The sequence below is a fragment of the Pelodiscus sinensis genome, chromosome 31 (assembly GCF_052426305.1).
Source record: "Pelodiscus sinensis isolate ZL-2025 chromosome 31, ASM5242630v1, whole genome shotgun sequence".
In the NCBI taxonomy this organism is placed as follows: domain Eukaryota; kingdom Metazoa; phylum Chordata; order Testudines; family Trionychidae; genus Pelodiscus; species Pelodiscus sinensis.
Window position 1 is genome coordinate 13,518,880 of NC_143082.1, and position 25,544 is coordinate 13,544,423.

General features: G+C 67.7%; 1 protein-coding gene across 14 annotated transcripts in view; it reads right to left on the reverse strand.

Moving 5' to 3' along the window:
- Positions 1-722: 722 nt before the first annotated feature.
- Positions 723-25,544, reverse strand: part of R3HDM2 (R3H domain containing 2) — a 108,784-nt gene continuing 83,962 nt past the window's right edge. For 5 of the 14 annotated variants that reach the window (XM_075901793.2, XM_075901796.2, XM_075901795.2 and 2 more), the window contains 15 exons: positions 25,258-25,289; positions 25,106-25,159; positions 21,859-22,091; positions 18,784-18,944; positions 14,877-14,966; positions 13,843-14,085; positions 12,258-12,384; positions 10,703-10,941; positions 8,918-9,072; positions 8,107-8,207; positions 5,721-5,890; positions 5,388-5,532; positions 4,176-4,276; positions 2,939-3,023; positions 724-1,413 (listed from right to left, as the gene is read on the reverse strand). In XM_075901793.2, the coding sequence (XP_075757908.1) occupies positions 1,067-1,413; positions 2,939-3,023; positions 4,176-4,276; positions 5,388-5,532; positions 5,721-5,890; positions 8,107-8,207; positions 8,918-9,072; positions 10,703-10,941; positions 12,258-12,384; positions 13,843-14,085; positions 14,877-14,966; positions 18,784-18,944; positions 21,859-22,091; positions 25,106-25,159; positions 25,258-25,289 (2,283 nt within the window). In that variant the 3' untranslated portion in view covers positions 724-1,066. Of the gene's footprint in view, positions 1,414-2,938; positions 3,024-4,175; positions 4,277-5,387; positions 5,533-5,720; positions 5,891-8,106; positions 8,208-8,917; positions 9,073-10,702; positions 10,942-12,257; positions 12,385-13,842; positions 14,086-14,876; positions 14,967-18,783; positions 18,945-21,858; positions 22,092-25,105; positions 25,160-25,257; positions 25,290-25,544 lie in introns of all 14 variants that reach the window. The other 9 variants (XM_089774752.1, XM_075901798.2, XM_075901799.2 and 6 more) reach the window with 9 other exon arrangements.

Genomic DNA, 25,544 nt, shown 5'->3' on the forward strand with positions numbered 1-25,544 from the left:
ATCAGCTGCTCCGTGTGGTGCTGCCCCTTCGAAACGCCGCTGTGGCATACAAAGGGGCGGCGCCGCCCTCTCGAATAATTGAATAGTCGATGCCAAAATGCATCGACTATTCGATTTGTCAATGACGTGATCTGTAACATCGTTAGGCCGGGCACGGAGCCCCCGCGCTGGGACCGGCGTGTGGTGCCCCGACCAGAGCAGAGCGGGGGCCTGGCACAGACGCCCCCTCCGAAGACACACGGAGGACGCCCCCACCCCTAAGGGCGTGACCCCTTTCGGATGAGTCGGTTGCCCCCTCCAAGGGACGCCCCGTCCTGCTGAGCCCCGGGTCCACTCCCGGCTCTGCTGCCCACACGCGCCAGCCCTGAGGTGAGTGATTCGCCCCCTGCAGACGGCTCTTACCTCCCTGGTGCACCTCGGCTCCCAGCGTTCTGCCCAGCCCGGGCCCCGCACAGGCCCAGGCTGGGCCCTGTGCCTCTTCCGCAGTGAGGGAAGCCAGGCTGGGGCCCAGGGGCTCTCAAGCTGAGGGTCACAACCCTGACAGCCATTCAGGGCAGCGGCTTGGCCTGCTCACTGGTGATGGGGGCACGTCCCTTGGTGATACCCCAGGAGGGGTACAGTGGGGGGGGCTTGCCCTGCGGGGAGGGGGGAGAGAGGGAGGGAGGAGTCCCAGAGCTGCGGGGGGGGAGGGGGTCTGTCGGTAACCCCTCGCGCTGGGCACAGAAATGGGAAGCCGCTTGAAAGTGACAAGATGATTTTTTTTTTTTATATTTAAAAACAAACCCAACCCCCCCGCTCCCTCTGGATTAAATAGACTGTACAGAGACCAGCCCCTGCCAACCGCTGCATGTGCAAGTGAGCGCAGCGCCCGCCGCGGCACAACGCTGGACCCAGCGCGACCTGTGTCCGGGGGGGCAGTGGGGGCGCGTTCCCGGGGGGGGGGGGGGGGGAGGAAATGTTCTTCCACTCCAAAAAAAAATAATGATCAATTTCTCATCTCTTCATTGTGTCCATATAAATAGGGGCCGGGCGCGGGGCGGGCGGGGGGGCGGGGCCGGGGGGGCCCCTACTGGGAGCTGGCCCGCTCCAGCACACGCAGGTCGTAGCTTCTCTTGGCCACGCGCAGCCGGAAGCGGCTGAGGGAGTTGTTGAGGCGCAGCGAGGCGTTCTGGGCGGCCAGCGGGCTGGGGAAGACGGCCACCACGGTGTACAAGGCAGCGAGGTCCGGGTGGCGGCCGTTCTCCGCCGGGCCGTTGTTGTCGCCGGCGCCGCCCCCGGCGCCGCGCCGTCCCCGCGTCTCCTTCAGCCACTGGATCTTGGCCCCGGCCATGGCGAGCTGAGTGAAGAGCTTGTCGGCCTCCGTGCGCGTGATGCCCTCCGGCAGGTCCGTCACCTCCAGCACCCGGCCCAGCACTGCGGGAGACAAGGCCGGGTCAGCGGCTGGGAGGACTAGTGGTTAGCATGGGGGAGGGGAGTGGCGCCTATCGGTTGGAGCAGGGGGCTAGGAGCCAGGACTCCTGGGTTCTACTCCCGGCTCTGGAAGGGGGCCCTCAGTCCCTGCTTGGATGAATTGGTCAAGTCCCAGGGGTGGGAGGCGGGAAGTCCTGGTGCACTCCCAGGTCACCCCCTTCCCCAGCAGGGGCTGTGTAATGCAAGGCCTGTCCCGGGGCCCAGCCCCCTGGCGCCCCCAGGCCAGTCCCCACCAGGCACAGGAGGCCAGCTGGCTGTCAAGGGGGAAGTGATCAGCCCCCAAAGCCCCCTGGCGCCCCCAGGCCAGTCCCCACCAGGCGCAGGCAGCCAGCTGGCTGTCAAGGGGGAAGTGATCAGCCCCCAAGGCCCCCTGGCGCCCCCAGGCCAGTCCCCACCAGGCGCAGGAGGCCAGCTGGCTGTCGAGGGGGAAGCGTCCCACCAGCCTGGGGAAGTGGGCACGAGGGGCTGAGCACTTGGGGCTCCGCCGGGGCACCTGGCTGTAGCACGGGGCCTTTGCGGACAGCCAGGCAGCCCCAGCCCCTCCGGCTCAGGGCAAACCCGGCTCCCGAGAGGGCAGGGGAGCCAATGCCCAGCGCAGGGCTTCAGTTAGACCCGGCTGAGAACGGAGCTGAGCCGGGCGGTACCCGGGCCGCGCCCGCAGGCTGCAGCTGTCAGGGCCCGGAGCCCGTCCTGGCCGCGGCTGGGGCTCCGTGCGCCAGGCAGCGTGAGCAGCCGTCCCAGGGCCCCAGCAGACCAAATTCTGAGCTAATATTAAACCAGCCTGTAACAGATCCCCAGCCCCTCCCTGCTCTGTTTCCACTGCCCGGGGCGGGGGGGCGGGGGGTTTAAAGGGGCCCTGGCGTCACTGCTGCAGCTGTCTGGGGGTGGGGCAGGCATCTGCCTTGCAGCCTGGCCCCCCCGTCAGCAAGTGCTGACTCTGCTCCCGGGGGGCGCTGAGCAACCACCCCACAGGCCCATGGGCACTTCAACCCCTGCCAGCCCTCGGGCAGTGGGCGGAGGCAGCCGCTGGGATCCAGCAGGGAGGGGCAGAGGGCTCCCAGCAAGCCAGCGACAGCTCTGCTCTAACCACTAGACTCCCCTGCCCTCCCTGAGCTGGGAACAGAATCCAGGTGTCCTGGCTCCCAGCCGCCTTAGCCACTAGGTGCCTCTGCCCCCAGAGGAGGGGATAGAACCCACACGTCGATTCTTCCCCTCCCTTTAAGCACTGGGCGGTGTGCGTGTCCCGGCACACGCTCCCGCCCGTTGCAGCCGTATCTTCGCTCGGCACGGGGCAGGCAGGGCACAGGGGGGCTCTGCAGATGCCCTCCAAGGGCAGCACTTCCGCAGGCCACGGGTCTCTCTGCTCTAGACCCCAGCGGGTCGAGGCCAGGATCGGGCCCTGCAGCCGCCAGGATTTCCAGCCTGGGCCGCCGGGCGGGAGCAGCCCCCGAGGCCTGTGGCCACTTGCCTACGTCGCTTGTGCCGAGGTCGGTGGACGCGGACTTGAGGGCCTGTCTCTTGCTCCGGTTTCCGTGCTTCATCCCGGTCTGGCCCTGGAAGAGCAAAGCCAGACACTCACCTGGAGAAGGCCCCGGCCCTGCGGAGCTGGGATGCCCGGCCCTCCCGCTCAGCACACCACGGTGAGCCTGGCTCCCCCCCACGCTGCTGTGCCAGGCCCCCTGTGCCTCGGGGAGAGGCTGCAGGACGCTCGGAGCTGACGCCTGGCTGGGGACAGGACCTCAGCGGGACTGAGACCGGCAGCCGGGCACTCGGCGTGGGCCCTGATCCTGCAGCCCGTGGGGCGCCACTCTGCACCCATCAGGGCCTGCGGCTGCAACGGACCCACCCTCCATTGTAACTTTTGCCTGGTGGGGGGGGGGGGGGAGAGGAAATCGGGGCTCCCCCCACCACATTTAGCTTCCTTCTGAGGGGCAAAGACGGCAGGGACCCGCTGGCTGGAGCAGGAAGGGGGGAGGCTCGTGGGGAGATGAGAAATTCTGCCACTTCAAAGCTTGTTCCTTTCCCCAAGGCAACTCCAGCAACACCCCACCGGGGCGCGAAGCCGCAGGCCCTTTGGCTTTAAGACGGAGATTCAGGGAGGTTTATTTCCACGCGATTGAGGAGCCGTGCAGGGACGTCGGCCGTTCCCCCGCGGCGCCGGGCCGGAGCAAGGGGACGTGGCAGAGCCGAGGAACGGCCCGGCGGGGGCAGAGCAGTGGCGGGTCCAGCCCAGGCTCCCATCTCTGACAGTGGCTGGTGCCAGAGACGGCAGAGGGGAGAACAGGGAGCAGCCCCAGCGCCTGGGCGGGGTGGGCTAACAGCCACTGGTGGCCCCTCCTCCGTGAGCTGCTCGCTTTCTTCGCCGAGCCGCGATGCTCTGGCCTGCAGGAGGGCCACGGGGCTCTGTCTACAGCTCTGCTCTCGATGGTTCCCCACCGGGACACGGGCAGGGCTGCGCCACTGGAGACGCCGGGCCAGCGAGGGGGAGCAAGCGCTGCTGACGGTCGCCTGTGGACTGTATCTAAGTGCCTGGGGACCCTCCAATCTCTGCATCCCCCAGGGGCCCTCGGATCCTGGCTTGGGGGGTAGAGCCTTCGTGTGCTCCCCTTGCAATGCCAACTCCTCCAAGCGGGGGGCTGGGAGGGGCACTGGCTGTGGTGGGGGGCCCCTGCCTGCCTCTGGCCTGGCAGCCGCTCTCCCCCTACCTGGTGTGCAGTGTAGTTGGGCTGGCTAGGCAGCAGAGGAGGAGGGCAGATGGAAAGATTGTACTGCAGTGGCTGGCCCAGGAGGGAGTAGCGCCCGTCGCCTGGAAAGCAGAAGCAAAGGTTTGGGGGGGCTGGGGCGGGGGCTGCAGCTCGGCACAGGAGTTGGCCCTTCCCTCCCTGCTCCTGCCAGGGGTGGGCACGTCAGCTCGGCGTGAGCGGGGGGTGGGGGCAAGGGCAGCTCAGGACGGGGCCTCCTCTCTGGGTACGATCTCAGGGGCAGCAGCAGGCGAGTGGTCATGTGGGACGCGCACAGACCTCGAGTTCCGGTGTCCAAGGGGACCCCGCTGTGGAAATAACCCACCCGGTAGGGCCTGGAACTGCTGGCCAACAGGCCCCGCCCCATGGGGCACCAGACTCCGCCCCTTCCAACAGCTGGCCAACAGGCCCCGCCCCATGGGGCACCAGGCTCCGCCCCTTCCAGCAGCTGGCCAACAGGCCCTGCCCCATGGGGCACCAGGCTCCGTCCCTTCCACCAGCTGGCCAACAGGCCCCGCCCCATGGGGCACCAGGCTCCGCCCCGTCCACCAGCTGGCCAACAGGCCCCGCCCCATGGGGCACCAGGCTCCGTCCCTTCCACCAGCTGGCCAACAGGCCCCGCCCCATGGGGCACCAGGCTCCGCCCCGTCCACCAGCTGGCCAACAGGCCCCGCCCCATGGGGCACCAGGCTCCGCCCCGTCCACCAGCTGGCCAACAGGCCCCGCCCCATGGGGCACCAGGCTCCGCCCCGTCCACCAGCTGGCCAACAGGCCCCGCCCCATGGGGCACCAGGCTCCGTCCCTTCCACCAGCTGGCCAACAGGCCCCGCCCCATGGGACACCAAATTCTGCCTAATGCAACAGCTGGCCGAGGGACCCTGCCCCATGGGACACCAGCCGCTGTCCCCTATAACAGTGACGGCTTTGCAGGTTCACAGCCCGTCTCGCCAGCTGAGAGCTCACACTGGTTACCGGCGCCTTCCCAGGGGACCAGGCCAAGGGCCCAGAGACCAGATGCCAACTCCACAAAGCACCTCTGTCAGCACCACCCCACGGCCTGGGCCCAGGCGCCTCGCAGCTCTGCGTCTGGCCAGTCTCCCGACAGAGGCTCCTCGCTCCCAGCGAGCCCCGCGCCCCGCCTCCACCTCGGCTGCCTGCACCCGGCCCCCTTCTCACCTTGTGCTGGGCCCCCGGGCCGGGGGAACTGCGTGAGGACCGGCAGCGGGCTGAGCCCTGCGCACACGCTGGTGAGGCTGGTCACGGGAGACGGCGTCGGGGACTGAGTGGGGGATGTGATGGGGCTGGTCAACTGGGTGCTGGCCTGGAGACGGGAGAAAGGGTTAGTGGCATGGATCGGGCCCCGGGCCCAGCCCCCCGGGGGAAAGCCCAGCTGCTCTCTGCAAGGGGCTGAATCCACCCCCCAGCTCCCCGATGCCTGGGACCTTCCTCTGCCCGGGATGGCTGAGGCCAGGCCCCCCAGCTGCTGTGGAGCCCCCCTCTGCCCCGTACCTGGGCGCTGGTGTCCGGGTTGTACAGGTCCCCCGGCTTCTGCCCCCGCTGGTCGAGGCCGTAGTATTTACAGTGGTTCCACTGCACCACAGGCGGGTTCTGGGGGGGCTGGGGGCCGCTGGGCACGTTCAGCTGCATCACCACCACGCCGGGCCCTGAGGGAGACACCCCTGCCAAGAGGAGACGGCAGCTGGGACGGGAGCACCATGCCGGGGCTGCACTCCCCCACCCCAGCCGGGGCAGGGCCCCACGTCACAGCCAGGCGGCTGGGGCTGGGAGCTGCTCCTCTGGCTGCAGGACCCGCCCCCTGGAGCTGCAGCGGGACAAGGGCTGTCTGGAAGGACCGGGCCTAGCACTGCACCTCATCCTCGGGGAGCTGGCACTGCGCCCCCATCCTTCCCCGGGCCTGGCACTGCGCCCCATCAGGCTCGCTCTGCCCACCCACAGTGGGAGCCAGGAGCCCCCGGGGCACCAGCCTGCGCGTGGCTGGCCCTGTGGCAGTGTGGCGAGGAGGGCAGGGTGGGTGGTTCTGGGCACAGGGACTGCAGGGAGCGGTGTCCCCGACCTCGCCAGGCTCCCCGGGGGAAAGCTGCAGGCAGTGCCCTGGCCTGGCCAACAGCTCGGGTCCCTGGGCAGGCTGGGGCAGAGCCCCCCGGACACTCTGTCCCCCACCTCTTCTCTCCTCCCAGGCGAGGCAGTGCAGCCTAGTCATACCAGCACCTGCCAGCTGCTGGGGCCACCCGGATCCTCCTCCAGCCCAGCCAGGCTCCATGCTCCCAGAGCCAGCAGCTGCAGCCGCCTTGTCCTGGGAGCGGCTCACATGTTCTCTGGGGCGGGGCGGGGCAGGGCAGGGCTCCCCACTTGGTGCTAGCAGGACGATGGGGGAAATTTACCAGCACAAAATCCTGCTCCAGACGACGGGGGAAGGGAGGCAGCTCAGCCAGGGGGCTGCAGAGGCGCTGGCGTGAAAAACCCCAGGGCTGCCTCCTCCATCCTGCCTGGCACCTCCCCAGCACCTGCCCCCCCTGCACGGCCTGCTGCCCCCGGGGCCCGGTTCAACATCCCCAGCAGCACTCAACCAGCCCGAGCCATGCTGCTCTGGGGCGGGGAGGGGAGGGGGAAGAGGCAGCCAAGTACCACGCTGTTTGGGGAGCCCACGGGATCGCCGCTCCGCTCCCCTCCCCCCCACACCGAGGACTTGGCACATCCTTCTGCTGCCCAGTGCCCTTCAGCCCATTTCACAGCGCGCATGACAGCCAAGACGAAACCCTGGCGCCTCCCTCTGTCCTCCGGCTCTGGGGAGAGAGCCCAGGAGTCCTGGCTCCCAGCCCCCTGCTCTAACCACTCCCCCCATCTCCCCTCCAGGGCTGGAGAGGGAACCAGGAGTCCTGGCTCCCAGCCCCCTGCTCTAACCACTCCCCCCATCTCCCCTCCAGGGCTGGAGAGGGAACCCAGGAGTCCTGGCTCCCAGCCCCCTGCTCTAACCACTCCCCCCATCTCCCCTCCAGGGCTGGAGAGGGAACCCAGGAGTCCTGGCTCCCAGCCCCCTGCTCTAACCACTCCCCCCTACTCCTCTCCAGGGCTGGAGAGGGAACCAGGAGTCCTGGCTCCCAGCCCCCTGCTCTAACCACTCCCCCCATCTCCCCTCCAGGGCTGGAGAGGGAACCAGGAGTCCTGGCTCCCAGCCCCCTGCTCTAATCACTCCCCCCTACTCCCCTCCAGGGCTGGAGAGGGAACCAGGAGTCCTGGCTCCCAGCCCCCTGCTCTAATCACTCCCCCCTACTCCCCTCCAGGGCTGGAGAGGGAACCCAGGAGTCCTGGCTCCCAGCCCCCTGCTCTAACCACTCCCCCCTACTCCCCTCCAGGGCTGGAGAGGGAACCAGGAGTCCTGGCTCCCAGCCCCCTGCTCTAACCACTCCCCCCTACTCCCCTCCAGGGCTGGAGAGGGAACCCAGGAGTCCTGGCGCTCACCCCTTGGGCTGGGAGCACAATTTGAAAAGCTTAGTGCTGGCGGGTCCAGGCTGGGAGTCCGAGTCTGCGGCAATACCCGCCGCTCCCAGCAGGTGGCCCCCGAGGCCCGGCTCGAGGGCCCTGGCTAGCGGATGGGCAGAGGCGCTGGCCTCCCATGGCCCAGCAAGGCCCCCGGGGAGCACAGGGCAGCCCCTGCTCCAGCCACGCCCCAGGCAGCAGGCCCCTCCAGAGGGGGGTGGCGGGGCGGACTGGCCGCCCAGCATCGCTCCCCCAAGCAGGCCCAGCAGCACAGCTGGCTGCCCCACACCAGCCTCTGCCTGGCCCCAGCCCGGCGGCTGCTGCCCTCGGCGCTCACGGACCTGGGCTGAGACCACCTGAGTCGGGGCAGACACCGCGGGGGGGCCCGTCTCCTTACCTGAATACTGCTGCTGCATCTGTGGTGGGCTGCAGGGCGAGGGAGACTGGGGCATCTGGTACTGCTCGGAGCCGGGGGCCTGCAGGTACCCGACCGAGGGGCTGCCGGGAGAGAGCTGTGGTGAGGCGCCGGGGCCGCGTTTCCCCCGATCCGGCCTCGGAGGCAGTTCCTGCTCCCCCGAGGGCTGGGCTCCCTTCCCAGAGTGCCCGTGCAGGGAGGAGCAGCACCCGAGGAGACCGGCTACGGACACCGGGGCGGGGCAGCGCGAGAGGGTGGTCGCGGCCGCACCTCCTGCGCCGGCGGCACGGCGGCCCCCGACTGGCAGCCTGGGGAAGGGAGAGGAATCGACGTCTCCTCGGGCAGGGCCCCGCCTGGCAAGGGCCCCCCAACTGTCCCAGCCCCGCAGCCTCCTGCTCTGAACCAGGCGAGGCCGCGCAGCTGCAGGGGCATCTGGGGCAGCCGCGAGGATTCCACCGCCCACCCTGGCCCAGCGCTGCCCGATGACATGGCAGAGTCTGGGGCAGGAGAGGCTCCAAATGCAGCCCCCCAGGACTGTCCCTCCCCAGCTCTGCCTTGCTGTATCTCCAGGCCCCGACCCCATGCCTGGCTCGGGGGGAGGATTCCAGCACGGCAGGAGAGCAGGGGTGCCCCACAGAGCCACAGCCCCGCCCAGCAGGCTCTGCTAACGGCTGCCCCCGGCCAGCACCCACAGCACCCCCTTCCCACGGTGGATGCAAGGAGGGGGAGCGTTCCACCCCACCCACGTGCAGGGAGTGGAGCTTGGGAACGGCCCCGCAGGGATCGCCTGTACCTGGTGCCGTTCTGCTGGGCTGTGGGCATGACGCTGTAATAGACGGGCATCCCGCCCGACTGCAGCCCTCCCTGCACCGACTGGCTGGCGGGCACCAGCACGGGCTGCTGGAACGGCTGCTGTACCACGCCCTGCGACTCGCTCGCCACTGGGACCTGCGCAGGGAGGGGGAGACGGCGGAGCTAGTACCCGCAGCACGGCCCGACGCACAGCAGGGAGTCCACGCAGGCTGGGGCAGGGGCCACAGAGCCCTTGGCACTGCGGGCTGCGGCTGGCTCTGCCCCTCGCCGTTCAGGGCGTTCGCACCACGGGTGCCAGGCCCTCTGCCTGCCCAGCACGGGGAGGGGTGACACCAGGGACAAGAGCAAGAGGGGGACCCGACCAGTGCAGCCCACGAAGCGCCCCGCCTCTGGTCCACGCCCCGGCTGTGCATTGTGGCGGGAGCTAGAGAGTGTAGCTGCTACTATTAATACTCAGTTGCCCTGGAAACTGGCACGGGGCAGCGCTCAGCTGTCAGGGCTCACGCAGGCCTGGCTCTTGCAGTGCCACGTGGGAGCGCCGGGGGAGACCCCTGGGGAGACCCCTCGCCCGCGGGCCAGGCTCTAGCAGTGCCACGTGGAGCGCCGGGGGAGACCCCTGGGGAGACCCCTCGCCCGCGGGCCAGGCTCTTGCAGTGCCACGTGGAGCGCTGGGGGAGACCCCTGGGGAGACCCCTCGCCCGCGGGCCAGGCTCTTGCAGTGCCACGTGGAGCGCTGGGGGAGACCCCTGGGGAGACCCCTCGCCCGCGGGCCAGGCTCTTGCAGTGCCACGTGGAGCGCTGGGGGAGACCCCTCGCCCACGGGCCAGGCTCTTGCAGTGCCACGTGGGAGCGCCGGGAGAGACCCCTGGGGAGACCCCTCGCCCGCGGGCCAGGCTCTTGCAGTGCCACGTGGAGTGCCGGGGGAGACCCCTCGCCCGCGGGCCAGGCTCTAGCAGTGCCACGTGGAGTGCCGGGGGAGACCCCTCGCCCGCGGGCCAGGCTCTTGCAGTGCCACGTGGAGCGCCGGGGGAGACCCCTCGCCCGCGGGCCAGGCTCTTGCAGTGCCACGTGGAGCGCCGGGGGAGACCCCTCGCCCGCGGGCCAGGCTCTAGCAGTGCCACGTGGAGCGCCGGGGGAGACCCCTCGCCCGCGGGCCAGGCTCTAGCAGTGCCACGTGGAGCGCCGGGGGAGACCCCTCGCCCGCGGGCCAGGCTCTTGCAGTGCCACGTGGAGCGCCGGGGGAGACCCCTCGCCCGCGGGCCAGGCTCTAGCAGTGCCACGTGGAGCGCCGGGGGAGACCCCTCGCCCGCGGGCCAGGCTCTAGCAGTGCCACGTGGAGCGCCGGGGGAGACCCCTCGCCCGCGGGCCAGGCTCTAGCAGTGCCACGTGGAGCGCCGGGGGAGACCCCTCGCCCGCGGGCCAGGCTCTAGCAGTGCCACGTGGAGCGCTGGGGGAGACCCCTCGCCCGCGGGCCAGGCTCTAGCAGTGCCACGTGGAGCGCCGGGGGAGACCCCTCGCCCGCGGGCCAGGCTCTAGCAGTGCCACGTGGAGCGCTGGGGGAGACCCCTCGCCCGCGGGCCAGGCTCTTGCAGCGCCACGTGGAGCGCTGGGGGAGACCCCTCGCCCGCGGGCCAGGCTCTTGCAGCGCCACGTGGAGCGCTGGGGGAGACCCCTCGCCCGCGGGCAGCCTACAGCAGCTCCCCCCAGCTGGGCTGGCGTTGCCCCGCAGTTCCGCCATGCCTCTTCGGCATGCCCTGTTCCCCACCTGGTACGACGGCAGGGCCGTGTACTGGACCATCAGGCCTTGCATCTGGTTTCCCATGTTGCCTCTCTGATTGCTGAGCAGGCTGGGGGTCTGGGACTGCTGCACTCCCAGCATGCTTTGCATCTGGCTCCCCATGTTGCTCCTCTGATTGTTGAGGAGGCCGGGGGTCTGGGACGGCTGGACTCCCATCATGCCCTGGTACGTCTGCTGCTGGTTGGACATCATTGGCTGTAACCCTGCTGCAGGACAGGGGAGGGGGTCAGCGCCGGGCTCCGGGGCAGCACAAGGCTGCGCTTCGGGTCCCTGCCCCAGACCTGGTGCCCAGGCTGCAGCCAGGCTCTGCAGACCAGAAACCACCTGACGGGTGCAGACCCTACGACCGGCACCATTTCTACCCCCCCCACTTCCCCGGGAAGTTCCGACCTCGCCCCCTGAGGCGTGGGAAAATCCCCGGCTGCTGTGGAGCCCTTTCCACCGGCGGACGTCCATGCCCTGGATGGGGGGAAGGGGGGGGGGGTCAGTATTATCCTTCCCATTTCACAGGTGGGGAAAGTGAGGGCCCAGGCAGGGTGCGACTTGTCACCCAGCTGCAGGGAGGAGCAGGGAACAGAACCGGACTCCCCTGGTCGCTCTGCCTCCCCCAGCGGAGCTGCGCCCGCACACAGGCGAGGTTTGACAAGGCGGTTGTGTCATGGCAACCTTTTACCGAATAAACACCCAATCCTCTGCTGAGCCCCCATCTGGTGGCAGAGAGTCCCACAGGCTATTGGGGAGGGTGGACATGGTCCCATTTTCGGTGCTCTTCTCATGCCTTGGCAAGCGGGGTTCAACGTTCTTTCCTGGGCTCGGGAGAGGACCAGCCCGAGGAGGGTGGGAAGGGCCGGAGCCACCCATCATGGGGCGTGGCGGGGGGCCCAGTGCTTCTTGGCCTGTGGCTCCCCAGGCTGAAGCACGTCAACCCCAGGGGAGAACCAGGTATTGCCAACGCCAGGTACGGCGAGTTAAGCGTCACCGCGGCGCGGGGCTCCCAGCGGCTCCGGAGGTGGGTCCCTGGGCCCAGACTATCCCTCTGCGGTCGGGGGGAAGCTGCTCCCCAAAGCAGCAGCAGGCCTCAGACCCTGTGTCGCTTTCCGCTCGTGGCCTGGATGGACTCTGGCTGGGCAGTCACTGGTTGCTGCGTTGTGCTGGTCTCTGTGCAGGGCCCGGGGGGGATGGTCCCTGTAGGCTAGGTGGAGGTATCTGAACAAAGCCAGGGGCGTGGCTGCCTGGAGGCTAGGGACCAGCTGCTGGGAGTTGAGTCCGTCTCCGCTGTGCTAGGCGGAGGGAGGGTGCTTTATACCAAGGAAGGGGGCGAAGCCCCTTCCCCCCAAGAGGACTAGGCGGTCTGCCCTGGCTCCTGTGCTGCACGGTGTCTCTGAGAAGCAATAAGCCCTTCGACTCCTGGCCGGCGGAGGGTCACGTCTGGCTGCAGGCGGGGGTGCAGGGTCGGGGGCCCCCGATGCGCCGTCACAGACCCCCTGCCCTCCCCAGCCCGCTGGCTGCCCGTGCCCCTTACCAGGCTGCTGTGAAGGCTGGGGGAGCGGCTGATTGCGCTGGGGGCTGTAGGCCACCGGGTGACTGAGAGGTCGGTATTGCTGGCTGGAGTTTGGATACTGCCCGGGCGGGTAGTACGAAACCTGAATCTAGGGGAACAAAGCGAGTCTGTGGATAAGTTGGGCTGCTCCGAGCGACACGAGAGATGGAGCCCCGCCCCAGCCCAGCCCCCTCCACCCATCACAGCAGTTCCTGGATCAGGCTGGAGGCTTGGATCCAGCGGGACTCACTGCCCGGGGCGGGGCGGGGCAGATGGCTATTGGTCTCTGGCCCGCAGCTCGCAGAGCAGCCTGGTCTCAGGAGGATAACGGTCCCTGGGAGGAACCCCAGCCCCCACCTAATGCCATCAGGGTGGGGCCGCGGGGGAACCGCCCAGCCGCAGGACGGGGGCCTGACACTGTGTCCTCAGAGGTCCCTGGAGCGGACGGCTGGACGGGCTGTTGGACGTCGGCACAGAGCTCCCCGGCCAGCACGTCAGCCGCTCACCTCCACAACGTGCTGGAGCAACGCGGCTCCCAGCCTGGCTGGGTCTGGAGCCACCTGGGGCAGAGGACGCGGCTCCCCCCGGCCCTTGTTTCCAAGGGTTCAGCGCCCGCCCTGCTGCACACCTGGGCTCGCTGCCAGCCAGGGCAGGCTGGGCATCGCCCATCAGCCATTGCTCGTGTCCCACCTTCTCCGCGAGGTTAAAGAGCCCAGGGGTACCTGGGCTGCTCTCTGATCTGGACGCGGGGATCCCTTCACCCCACTCGGCCTGCAGCCGTCTCTGGGGGTGACACACGGCCCCGCCCCGCCCCGGGCCGGAGCGCAGGAGAACCAACTGCCGCCGGCCACTGGGTTTTCTTACGCTCCCCCGAGACGCCACAAGGAGCCCTGTGCTCGGCCGGTCTCGCCTCCTGACCGGGCCCTGGGACCCCCCCAGCTGTGCGGTGAGAAACGCCCCCAGGGATCCAGACAAAGCTGCTAGTGCCAGAGCCGCCCGTGGCCTCGACTCTCGCTGAGCCGCTCCGATGGCTAATTCCCACCGCTGGGAAGCGTGTTCCTGGGCCTGGCTTCCCTTCCCAGGGGCTGGCTCAGGCTCGACCTTCCTCTGCTGGACTTTGGTGCCCCTGCAAATTCTTCCGGACGGCTCTTTAGGGCATGGCCGGTACCTGCCAGCCTGAGGGGCGGTGCCAGGTGGCCGGCAGAATTTGCTGGGCTCTTCCAGTTCCGTGCAGAGCCCTTGCGGAAGGACACGCCCCCAGCCAGCGGAGGAAGGCCTGGGCTCTGCTTGGGAGGCCTCAGAGCTGGGGAGCCATGCGAGGGAACCGAGCCCTCCTGGCAAAAGTCTCTGCTGGGGAGGAGCCAGCCCTCGGCCCAGCCCTGAGCAAGAGCCTTCCCGTGCAGACAAGCAGGGCCCTGCAGCCCCGCTCCTCAGTCACTGCTGCGCCCGACAGCCAGCGCAGAGGCCGCGGGCCGAGTTCCAACTGGGGCCAGAGGCTCCGCCTGGGGGCTGCCCCCCGCTCACTCCAATGCTGCACCCCGGCCTCCCTCGCCCAGGCCGTGCTTACTTGCTGGGGGGGCTGCAGGTAGCCCTGGGGCGGCAGGACTTGCTGCGCAGGGGCCGTGTGCCCCGAGGTGGAGTAGTTGGAGGCAGTGATGGGCTGTCCTGGGGACGCCATGATGAATCCCGTCTGCTGAGGGTGCTGGGAGAGGAGGGGCGGCTGGAACAGGGCCGAGGACGGGTCCGGAGCTTCCGTGGAGCCCTGCCGGCTGAGGCTGATCTGCCCGAAGGGGGTGCTGAGCTCGTCGGCCTGCGGGCGGAGAGAGAAGAACAGAACATGAGCAATGGTGTCTGAGCTACGGCACGGCGAGCACAGGAAGCTCCCCCCTTCTCCGCCACTCCGAGCTGCTGTGGGAGACGTGCCCTGCCCTGAGCCGGGCACCTGGGGAGAGCGTGTGTGCGCCTCTGCAGACGGTCCTCCAGCCTGGCTCAGGGGCTGGGACAGTGGAGGTGCTGAGAGCGAGAGGGGGTCACTAAATAACAGGTACCGGGGAGCAGACTGGGCCAGCAGCCATATCGCCCCAGTTCTTACAGCCTCAGGGTCTGCCCTACCCGTGGGACTCCTCCCCCGCTTCACCTCGGCAGTCACTGCCCCTCCAGACTAGGGCAGCTCGCCCAGCCGGCCACCGCTGCTCACAGCCCCGAACGCTGCCTCCGGATGCCCACAAAGACCACAGGGGCCGGAGCGATCGGACACGGAGCTGATGCTCCTTGCGCAGCCCGGAGGCTAACGGGCAGCACCTGCCGGCTGCGTGGGAATCCAGACCCCAGGCATCTGCAAAGCCAGCCCCAAACGCGGGGGCAGCCCCTCCCCTCTTTTGTCGCTGCTGCGGAGGGAGCACGGCTTGGCCCCCCACGATGCTCTGCCCTGCCTAGCACGCCCTGTGAGCGCTCCGAGGGGCGAGCCGGCGCAGCATGCGCTGTGCAGCACGGCACGTTTAACGGGAGCCCCTCCCGGAGAGGCGGGGTTAGCGAAGCTGGCACGACACAGACACGGCACACACGGGACAGACACGGGCGAGCACAGGAAACGGGTTATACCATGTTGTACTGCTGGGGTGGAGAGACGGGCAGGAGGACCTGGGGACAGGAGCTTGGAGAGTACTGAACAGGCTGCAGAGCTGGGACGGGCTGAGAGCAGCGAAGGGGAGAGAAGAGAGGATGGGGGGGGAGAAAGAAGGAAGGGCAAGGTTAGTTATCGCGCTCGCTGCAGACACACAGATGGGCGCTGAGGCGGGGCTGCAGGGAGCGACGGTGTTTTCCGGAGGCTCCAGGAGCTGGGAAAGCCTGTCTCTGCGGGGGGCTGGGAAGACGGGGAGGGGGCAAACTGTACCGCCTTCTGCTCCTCCAGAGACTGCACCCCTCTGGGCGTGCTGCAGGGCAGGGTCCCCGCTCTCCTGTCACCCCCTGCCAGCTCCCCAGCACTGGTGCCTTTCGGGGGCTGTTCTGCTGCCCGATGGCGCCGGGGCCTGGGGCCGGTTTGTCTCACCGCTGGCTGCATTACACTTCCACTCCGCTGACAGCTCATGAGACTTCAGCCCCCAGGGGGACCGGGTGCTGCCCATTCACCGCCTGGTTCCCCACTTTTCAGGGCCCAGAGGCGCCCACGATCCCAGGGCTCCGGGAGCTGAGGCTTTGGATGGCACAGCAAGACTCGGCGGCACGGTGCCTCCAAAGCCCTTGCCAACCCCCCGCGGCTCCGGCAAACTCCCGCCGCGCTCCAGTTCCCCGGGTGGAGCAGCCAATCGGGGCCAGTTGCGGGAGGGGCTGGAGCAATGCAGCCCCGCCACTCCAAGCCGCAGCTGCCACCTGCCACTCAGCTGCGCCCTGGAGCACAGACAGCTCGGCTCCCGCCTGGCACCACCCGCCGCGCTGGCGAGCTGGAGCGGTGGCTGCCACTGCCCTGCCTGGCCTCTGCTAAGCTGCCCACGCTGGGGGCCAACGCCCATCTCCCCGCACGCTGCCGCTCTCCCCGGAACAGGGCAAGGCCAGGCAGGGAGCCCGCCACACGGCCTCCCTCTAGTCTCCTCCCCCCGGCGGAAGTGCACCCCCCCGAGCAATGCAAGCCTCACGGCGGGCGCTCTGCCCCGCAGCTGGGATCTCTCCCGGGTCACTGCTCCGCCGAGGGGCTGCATGCACACGGAGGGGGTGAGCAGCTGGCTGCACACACAGTCAGCCTTTCAGAGTCAATCTGGATCAGCACGTCTACATGGCTAGGGCTCTGTGGGTATCCCATGGTGCTTTGCTCCACCGCTCAGCCCTGTGCATGCTGGGACTGCACTGCAGACTGTGTTTTGGGGGGATGGCAAACGGCTGCTGCGCATGTTACACCGGGGCTAGGAGCAGGCCTGGCCGGGGCCCCTCGCCGTGGCGCCCGGTTTGGCAGTGCCCCGGTTCTCAGACACACACACACTACGGACAGAAGGGCCGTCGTGGCCAGCTAGTCTGACCTGCCCCACTGCAGGCCACAGAACCTCCCCCTCCCCCGTCCCGTAACCACCCCCGACCTCCGGCTGAGGTACCGACGTTCAGGTTACAGAGACTCCCCCGCTGATCCCTGCGAGCGACCCAGGCCCCACGCTGCTGGAAGGCGACGCCCCAGGGCCCCCGCCACTGTGATGGGGGGGGGGGGGAGTGGGGGTTCCTTCTCAACCCCACATCTGGCCCGAGTCACCGCCTGAGCACATGGGCGAGAGCCACCAGGGAGAGGCCGGGGGAAGTTCTCTGGGGGAACGCGCAGCCCTCCCGGCTAGCGCCTGACTGGCCTGGGAGATCCTGGCGGCCAGCAGGGGCGGCTCCGCGGACTGACCAAGCTGCCTGGACGCCAGTGCGGGTCCCGGACGGAGGGTCAGAAACCTTCGCCTCATCTCAGCCTCCATGTGCGGCTGGCCGCTTCCTAGCCGTGCGCTCCCAAGCAGCTTCCGGCGGGTTCCCTCCCGCCGCAGCCCAGCACGTGGCTTCCACCGGCTCGGAAGCTGGGGCAGGGCCGTTGTAGAGCGTAACTAGCGCGGCGGCCACCTCCGCGGGGGGAACGCTGCCTCTGACTACGGCCGGTCTACGCTGGCGCTCGCAGGACCCTCCCACTCCTAGCTGCCCCATCCAGGGCAGATCCCGGGGACAGCGGCTGGCGAAATGCACTTCCTGCAGCCATGGCCGCAGGGTTTCTCGGCAGACGCTGCGGGCTGACCCAGCCAGGGAGGAGCATGGCGGTTACCGGAGAGGGCCCCATCCGAACACGGAGCATCCCACAAACCCCGGGGCCCTGGTCCAGTTTCCAGCGTGGAGCTGCGCAGGACACCGTCTGCGGAGGAGAGGATAGGCCCCGCGCCCCCTGGGGGGCTCTGCTATTGAGGGACACTTTGCAAACTCTCCCCGTGGGGGAACAAGCCTTGGAAGGGATCCCCAGAGACCTCCGGACAGGCGGGCGTCAGACACCCCCACAGGCCAGGGGAGCAGACACCGGCACCCGCAGGCAGCCCAGGGGAACCGCGAGGGGCCGCGAGGACACGGTTCCCGCAGACTCCGAGGATGGAGGAGCAAACGCAGATGCTTTCCAAAGGGCCACATGTCCACACCCAGCACTCCTGGGCTCGCGCCAGACGGAGAATGAACCCGGGCCTTTGGAAACATGGGAGACGGAACTCTGCCCCCAGGACTCAAGCTCAGGCCTCCTGCTCCCTCGGCTGCAGCTGGGATCGCGGGACGGGAGAGTTCAGACGAGCAGCCCTCCGGGACGCTGCAGGGCCGAGCACGCAGGGGAACCGGGAGCCGGCGCACGAGGCTGCTTCGGTTCACGTCCAGTTGCCCAGGCTGAGCTGAGCGTCAGGGCGATTCTCGGAGGCGGGGGAGGGAGCCCCTACCCTGAGCGGCGGGGACGAGGAAGCGGGCAGCGCTGGGTGCCCAGCCGAGGCACAGGCAGGCGGCCGCGTGGGCAGGCTGGGCACGGCACGGCCTTTGCTGTTTCAAGGCCCGGGAGATTTGCACAGAAGAGCTAAGAGGTGTCAGCACAAGCAGCCTGGCCGGAGGACAAGCAACAGCTGCCGGGCTCCCCGGCCCCACCGCCGAGCTGCCTAACCCTGCCAGTCTCATGGCCTGGTCTCAGGAGGGGCCAGCAGAGCAGGGCTGTCCGGGGCTCCCAGGGAAGGAAGCGCTCACGCTAAGGAGAAGGGAAAATTTCCCCCGGGGACTCCCAGCTCCCCCCATGGCAGGGGAAGGGCTCCGGATTGCGGGGGGTCATGTGCAGCGCTTCCCGAGAGCCATGTCGGAGCCCACTGCTGAGAGCCAGGAGCGCCCGGCTCCAACCCCAGCTCCCAGCTCTGACTCGATGGCCTGACTCTCCCCGCTGCCTTGGCTCTGGCTCTCCTGGGCACGGAGCATCGAGGGCTCTGACTGCACGTGGCAGACACAGCTCAGGACACGAGCTCCACTTACCCTCCTCGGGTGACGTCTGCAGGCGGGACCAGGCCTCGGCACGGCCAACGGGAAAGTCACGGTGGCAGAGCAACCCTGCGAGGCCTGGGGGCGCCGCTCCATGCGGGGCAGAGCCCTACACCCACAGGCAGCTGGAACCGCTGGGGCGAACGCTCCCGGCCACGAGGACAGGTGCCCACAGACCTGACAGCACGCTCCCCAGCGGGCCCTGGAGCTGGGCAGCACACTGCAGTGACCCCTCGCTGGCCCCAGGGGGCACTGCAGCCCTGCCCCGAGAACCAGGATGCATGGCTCACCTCCCTCCAGAGGAGCCCAGGGGCTTTGGAGGCCCGACCACCTGAATGTCAATGGGATTTGGGCACCTAAATCCCTTTAGCAGGCAAAGCCGTGGGCTGCTCCGCCGAGCCCAGGGCAGAGGCGTCGTTAGCCAGCGCCAAGCTCAGACACATGCAGGTGGCAGGGCAGCGGGGTCCCCCCCAACCCATCTGGAAGCAGGAGGCTGGAGCCGGTGACTCACCGGAGAGATCAGGTGGTTGCTCATGGCAGGCTGCTGCTGGGCAGTGGGCGGAAGAGCTTGGTGCTGCGGCTGCGGCTGCATGGAGCAGGGCAAGAAGGTGCCTCGCCCAGGCTGGGCCGAGGAGACCGGGCTGCCTGCTTCAGGGGCAGCGAGCGACAGACCTTCCCGGGAGACAAGAGGCAGAGTCAGTGGGTGGCAGCCGGACCCGCCGGTTCCCCACCCACCCCCAGCTGCTCCCAGGCTCATTCAGCTGCACAGACACTGGGGCCTGCCTGCCCCGAGGAGGCTGCTGGCCCCAATGGGCCCCTGGATCGCGGCCCCGCCTAAGGGGTCTCCGGCGTCTCGGCCAGCACTAGTTTGCAGCTTGCTTGTTCGACCGGGTCACTCGCGGCTTGGCGGGGAACCACGAGGGCTCCTGGCTCCCGCTCTCCACGAGTAGGAGGTGCCGCTACAGCCCATGGGCACGCTGGAGCGAGCTCTCAGACACTAGCTCGCTACCCCCAGCGGCCACACGCAGCCCCGCCAGGGCCCTGCACGCATACCCGGGCATGGCCCACACTGCCATCTCCCCTGGAGGGCAGAGGAGGTGGACCCTGCTTGGACACGCCCTCACTGCCATCTCCTTGTGCTCAAACGCCGCACTAACGAGGCACGTTAAAGAGCGGGGCTTTCCAGCCCCCTGTGGCCTGTTCGCGAATTAGCCAGATCCAAAGCCCACTCAATCGAGTGGGAATCAATTGACTTCAACTGGCTTTGGATCAAACTCTAAATACAACAGCAGGAAGTTACTCTGTAAACAGATTTATTTCAAAAAGAACACCATTTAACTTTTGCTTTGGGGTTTTAAAGCAGTATTTGTCAAAGCTGAAGTAAGTTATCCAATGAAATTAATAGGCAGCAGGTTTAAAACAAACAGAAGGAAGTTTTTCTTCACTCAGTGCACTGTCAACCTGTGGAACTCCTTGCCAGGGGATGTGGTGAAGACCAGGACTTTAACAGGGCTCACAAGAGAGCTAAATAGATTCATGGAGGTTAGATCCATCCATGGCTATTAGCCAGGCTGGGCAGGAATGGTGTCCCTAGCCTCTGTGTCTGGAAATGGGTGACGGGAGGGATCACATGAGGATTCCCTGGTGTGTTCCCTCCCTCTGGGGCATCTGGAGATGGCCACTGTGGGCAGACAGGACCCTGGGCTAGGGGGGCCGTTGGTCTGACCCAGTGTGGCTGTTCAAAAAGCCCAAGCGCAGCAGGGTCGGGCTCGCACAGTGCATGGCCCTGGGGCATCTGGGGGAACAAATGCTTGTTCAATTCCCAGGCTCTCCTGCCAGGAGCAAGGTCTTTAACTCCACGCCTGCTTAGCCAGGGGGAGGACCAGGGGGAATGGGAGCAGGTTCTGCCGGCTGCAGTTCTCGACGGCCCAGCACAAAGGGGGCACTGCAGAAGCGGCCATGTGAGGCGCTCGTTTGGTGGAATAAAAACTTCCGCGCACGCCCGGGGGGCTTGCGCTCAGGCACTGGGCCAGAGAGGGGCCGCAGCAAACGGGGGCCGCCGGGAGCCAATCGCCTTTGCACATGAAGCAGCCAATACTGGGCAATCGGCGGGAACGCTCAAGAGAGGAGGCGGACGAGAGCCAGGCTAACGCAGGGGGGCTCAGCAGGAAGCAGCGGGAGAGGTGGGGCGTGTGGCAGGGATAGGGCTGGTGAGATTCATAACCCTTCTCCACATTCTCCTGATTTAAAACGCAGGAAACGTGCAGACCCCTGCACCGGCCCAGGCGCCCCATGGGTCTGTCGATAGCGGGGCGGGGAATGCGGGTTTCCTCACCTGCACGCTACTTTTCAGCGCAAACAGAAGAGGGGCTCTCATTGGCCAGCCAATGCTCAGCGGCCGCACCCTACCCCGACCCGGAAGGAGTAGCAGGAGAGAAGGCGCCGCTCCCCGCGCTCCGGAAGAGCCAGGTCGGACCCCGGACCGGGCTGGCCGTTACAGAGGTGGGGCTGGACATTCCCAAGAGCTGGGCTCCCACCGTTTGCAAACCTAGCCCCAGAGGTGGCTGCGCAGGTCAGTCCTTCGCTAGACCCAAGTCTCGCAAGGGAGCCAAACGAGTCGCAAACGGACCGCCCTGAACCGCGCTCGTCGGCGTTTCGCAGACTCGCGCTTGGGGGCGGGTCAGAGCGAAGGGGCAGGGCGGCGTTCTGCCGGCGAGGTGCCGTGACGTGCCACGCGGCTACCGCCACCGCGCTAGTGACCATGACACTGCAGGCTCCCCCGCTGACAACGCCTGGGGACCCCGCAAATACAGCCCACGGCTCCTGCCTCGTTGCCCCTCCCAAGGAGCCAGTCTGAGCCCTAGCAGCTCCCCCGGGGAGCTCTTCCCCAGCACGCACCCCCCCCCCCCCCGGCTTGGGACCGTTCGCCAAGCCACCTGGGGTGAAATCCGTTGTGCATCTTCGCTGTCCCGCGGCAACGGGCCTCCCACTTCTACCCCCTGTGCCGCGTGTCCAGCCTGTGTTCGGTGGCTCGCTAAGGACTGGCAGCAGCCGGCCCTGCTGTTAGGCTAAGCCTGAGAGCGGCTGACCACTGGCTCCTTCCCCAGGGAGGTAGGAAAGCGCAGGACGGGCTGCCTTGAGGGGCAAGCGCCCTTCCAGCAGCCAGAGCCCGCGGAGGGCAAGGCCTGGTGCCACGGGGCGGGCACGCGGCACAGCAGGGAACACACACGCTGCTGGGCCAGGAAGGCATGAATTCCAGCCCCCCCCGGGGACCGGTTAAATAAGGTCTCCAGCATCTGGTAGCTGCCCCGTGGGGAGTTAAGCCCCCATGGGGCTTCCTGAAGGAGCCGCTGATAAACCGGCCAATGTGCATCTGCCTGCGTCAAGCCCCCTGCAAGCAACTCACTCTGAGGCTGCTCATGTGGGGCTTAGTCCACAGACCCAGTCGAGATGGAGCCAGGCAGCAGCTCAGGTCTAGCTCCTGAAATGGGGCCGGAGCATCCTGGGCTGGACCGGCTCCTCCTGGCCTCGTATCGAGCGGAGCTCTGAGCCGGGGGCCCGGGGCCCGGCTCTGGCCAAGTGGTACCTGGCCTGGCTGTCCTGCTGCCGCTGCTGCCTTTGCTGCTGCCGATGCTGTCCCCGCGCGTGAGGATGGAGATGCCGCTGAAGCTGCTGGCTTTGGTGACGGGCGGCCGCAGGTTGCGGATGGAGCTGTCCGAGTCGGTGCTGCTCCACGGCCGGGGCTCCAGCGACTTCAGCTCGCTCTCCGTGCTGCTCTGGCGGCTGCCCGAGGCCCGGTTCAGCCCGTCTCGGTTCCCCCTGCAGAGACACAGCGGTCACACGGCCTCTCCCGGCAGCGAGCGCGGGGCTGCAGAGAGCTGTGGAGCGTGGCTGGCCAGCGGCAGGAAGGGAAATGTGGGGCACGGGGCTGCTGGAGTCCCAGGGGTACCTCCATGGCCCCTCTCGCCCGGCTGCTGGGGCCTAGCGCCCCGGAGCCCACTGACCCACCGACAAACCTGACTGGACGTGTCCAGTTCTGCTGCCCCGAGTCGAGCTATGCTGGGAGCAGGACCGGGCCGGCTCCAGCTGCAGAACTGGCCGAAGATCCATGGGCCAGGTTAATGCCCTCCCCACACAGGGCGTTCCAAGGGACACCCGCAGCACAGCTGAGCGCCAGCCTCCGGGCCCGGCAGGCGGAAAAGAGCCGTGGGGATGCAGGCTCCCCCCAGCTCTGCACGTGGCTGGCCAGCCCGAGCCCCGCTAGCCGGCCTCCAGCTGCAGGGCAGACACGCGAACGGTCGAGCTCTCGGGCCCTTCCCTTCTGAGGCAGAGGCTGGTCTAGAGCCCCAGGCCTGCTCCCCCGTCACTCCGCAGCAGTGGGCAGTGCCCGAGGGTCCCAGGGAACCAGGCCCCTGGCCTGCAGCTCTGCTCCGGGCACAGGCCGGGGCCTTGAGCCACAACAGAATTTCGTTGTTTAGTGTCGACGCCAGCCACGCCCCTGCCAACCTGCTGGCCAGCCCAGGCTGCGTTCCCGGCCCCCGGCTGAGCCCAGGGCTGGGCGGGGCGTCAGGAGTCCACTAAACAGTGGCAGGTGTGGGAGAGACTTGTTCCGCCCAGTACCAGGCAGGCTGCTGGACTCCGGGGGACCCGTGCCCAGCCGCCTGTCCCACAGGAAGGGCCTCCATGACGCGGGGCCTGGGGAAGCCATGGGACAGCGGGACCAGCAGAGACGCCTGGGGACCGGCCAGTAACGGCCTCCTGCCAGTGGCAGGCTCTGCGGGTTGGCCCCGAACGCACCATCAGCCCAACGCCAGGCATCACCTCTGCCCCCGGGCTGGGAGAGGGAAAGAGGGACCTGGGGGAGGCCAAGAGGACGTCAGCTCCCAGGGGGGCGCGCCAGGGGAGAGGCGGGGCTTGCTTGGGGGTTAGGGCTCCAGCTGATCGGGCCCCTCGAGCTGCGGCTGCTCCCCAGGCGGGTGTGTTAGCTCGGCAGGCTCCCAACGCACACTGCCCGCAACCCAGGGGTGCGAATGGGAGCTCGACACCGATAGCGGGGGGGGGGGACGGACACACACCGACGAGCCACAGCACCTTGGGGGGCAAATCAGCAAAGCACAGGCCAGGGAGCTTCAGGACACCACACCCAGCTTCCCCTCCCGCCCCCGTGGCCCTCGCCTGGCGAGCTCCTGGGGATGGAGCATGGCTCTGTTTTGAACAGCGAGGCTGAATGGCCCCTAACAGCCAGGGAAGGGGCTGGACGAGCTCCCAAGACCCCCATTGGTATCTCTCACCCTCCAGTCGGATGGGGCGGGGGAGAGACTGAGACTCCGTCTCTAACTGATCCTCTGCTGAACTCCCGATTCCTTTGGCTGGGTGAGAAAACCCACCAGCCACCCAGCCCTGCACCGTCCAGCCCTGCAGGTGGGCTGGATCCAGACTGACCACTGCGAATGCCCCGGTACCCGCGTTCCCCCCGCTGCATGGCTGGTGCTCAGGCCGCGCCCGGCGCGTTCACCGGCACTGCTCCTGGCAGCCGCTGGCCACTCAGCCGCCCGGAGAGAACGCTCCGAGGCGCACGCAGCCCGGGAGCTAGCCCCCGAGGGTCCAGCCCCTCCCTGGATGCTGGGGCCAGGGCCACTGGGCTGGGAAGCCGAGGCTACAGGAAACGCAGCGAGGGGGGGAGGGGATAAAGAGGAATCCCAAGCAGCTGGTTGTTTCTCTGAGCAGGTGTCGGCAGGGCGGCCCAATGCCCCCGGCCAGCGGGCTGGGCTCCGGAGCCTGAGCCCGGCAGTCTGGTGGCGGGGAGCAAGACGGAGCCGGGCACTGAATGACAAGGGGGCAACGGAAACCCCACGAGCCCAGCTCCCCACAGACTGAGGCTCTAGGTCCATAGTCCTCACACTTCATCCCCCACTCCTACAGCCAGGGCCAGCCCTACCGTGAGGCGCACTGAGGCGGCCGCCTCAGGTGCCCGACCGTGGGGGGCGCCACGAGGACCCCGAGTGTAGAACGCTGTCTGCTGCTGGTGCCTGTGTGGGTAGCGGAGCAGTCCCCTGAGGGGAGCGGAACAGGACGGAGGCAGAACTGAGACCTCGCAAAGTTCTGGCCCAAGTGAGGGGGCGTCATTTGAGCTCCCTGCCTCAGCTGCCAAAATGTTGTGGGCCAGCACTGCCCCAAGCCGGGCTCACCCCCGCAGGCAGGCAAGCGCGTGAATGCCGACTAGAGGCTTCCTCCTCCTTCCGTTTGCCTAGGCCAGCAGCTCCCAACCATTCCTGGGTCCCTCACCACCACCGTAAAAAGCAGGGACCAGACCCCACGGTGCACCAAGCAGCCAGAGCCCCGGCCTAGCCTGCCTGCTCTGCCTTGCACAGAGCCCTTACTCCGGGGCCCTGAATCTGGCACCTTTCATCAGAAGGAAACGCCTGCGACCAGAAAATGCCGCCTAAGCCGATCCCCTGGGCTTTCTGCAGCAACACCGGGGGAATCTGCACCGCCAGGACCCAGCCGTCCGAACCCCGCGCGCCAGGACTCCACACAGATGCATGTGCAAGGAGAGGCTAATTCCATCACTGCTTAGACAGCTGGGACTGATCGTCCTCAGGATGCAGGTGGGACCGGGGCATTGATCCCACCATCTTTTGCGCCCCCCCCCCTTCCCTCCCCGACCCTTCGCCCCTTGTTCTAAATGAATCAGCAAAAACGCCGCTGCAGCAATTTCGTTTGAGAGGCAAAACAACCCCGGATGTTGCAAAAGATACGACAAGGACTCCACAAACAGCCATGCATGGGGGGCTCACTCTGCGGAACGTACGCCAGAAACCACACAGAGGTACCTAAAAATCTGCCTCCGTTTGTGAGAGCTAGAGGAAAAGCCTTCCTTGGCGAGTCTGTTGGTTAACATCAGAGAAAAGCAGGTTACAGGGGTAGCGTGTCCGCCCTGAGCGAGCTACCGGCGCGGCCGCGAAGCGTGTTGAATGGTACTCACCTGCAGTCGTTCAGGTATCCGTTCTGAGCAGTCTGGCGGCAGGGAAAGAAAAGGGAAAATAATTGAGAAGGCAGCAGTATTGGCTGGTTACAAACAAGGGGACGGGGCTAGATCTCAAAGGCCGGGCTGGGCTCAGAGATGGGGCAGCGGCCCGCTCGTGAGTTCCTTTACGGGTGCCGACGGCACGGCTCTCCAAGCCACTGCACTGCCACTTTGCTCTTCGGGCTAGGTTCTTATCCCGGAGCATCAGGTGCCTTGTAACGCTCCTTCCACCCCGAGATGTCCCA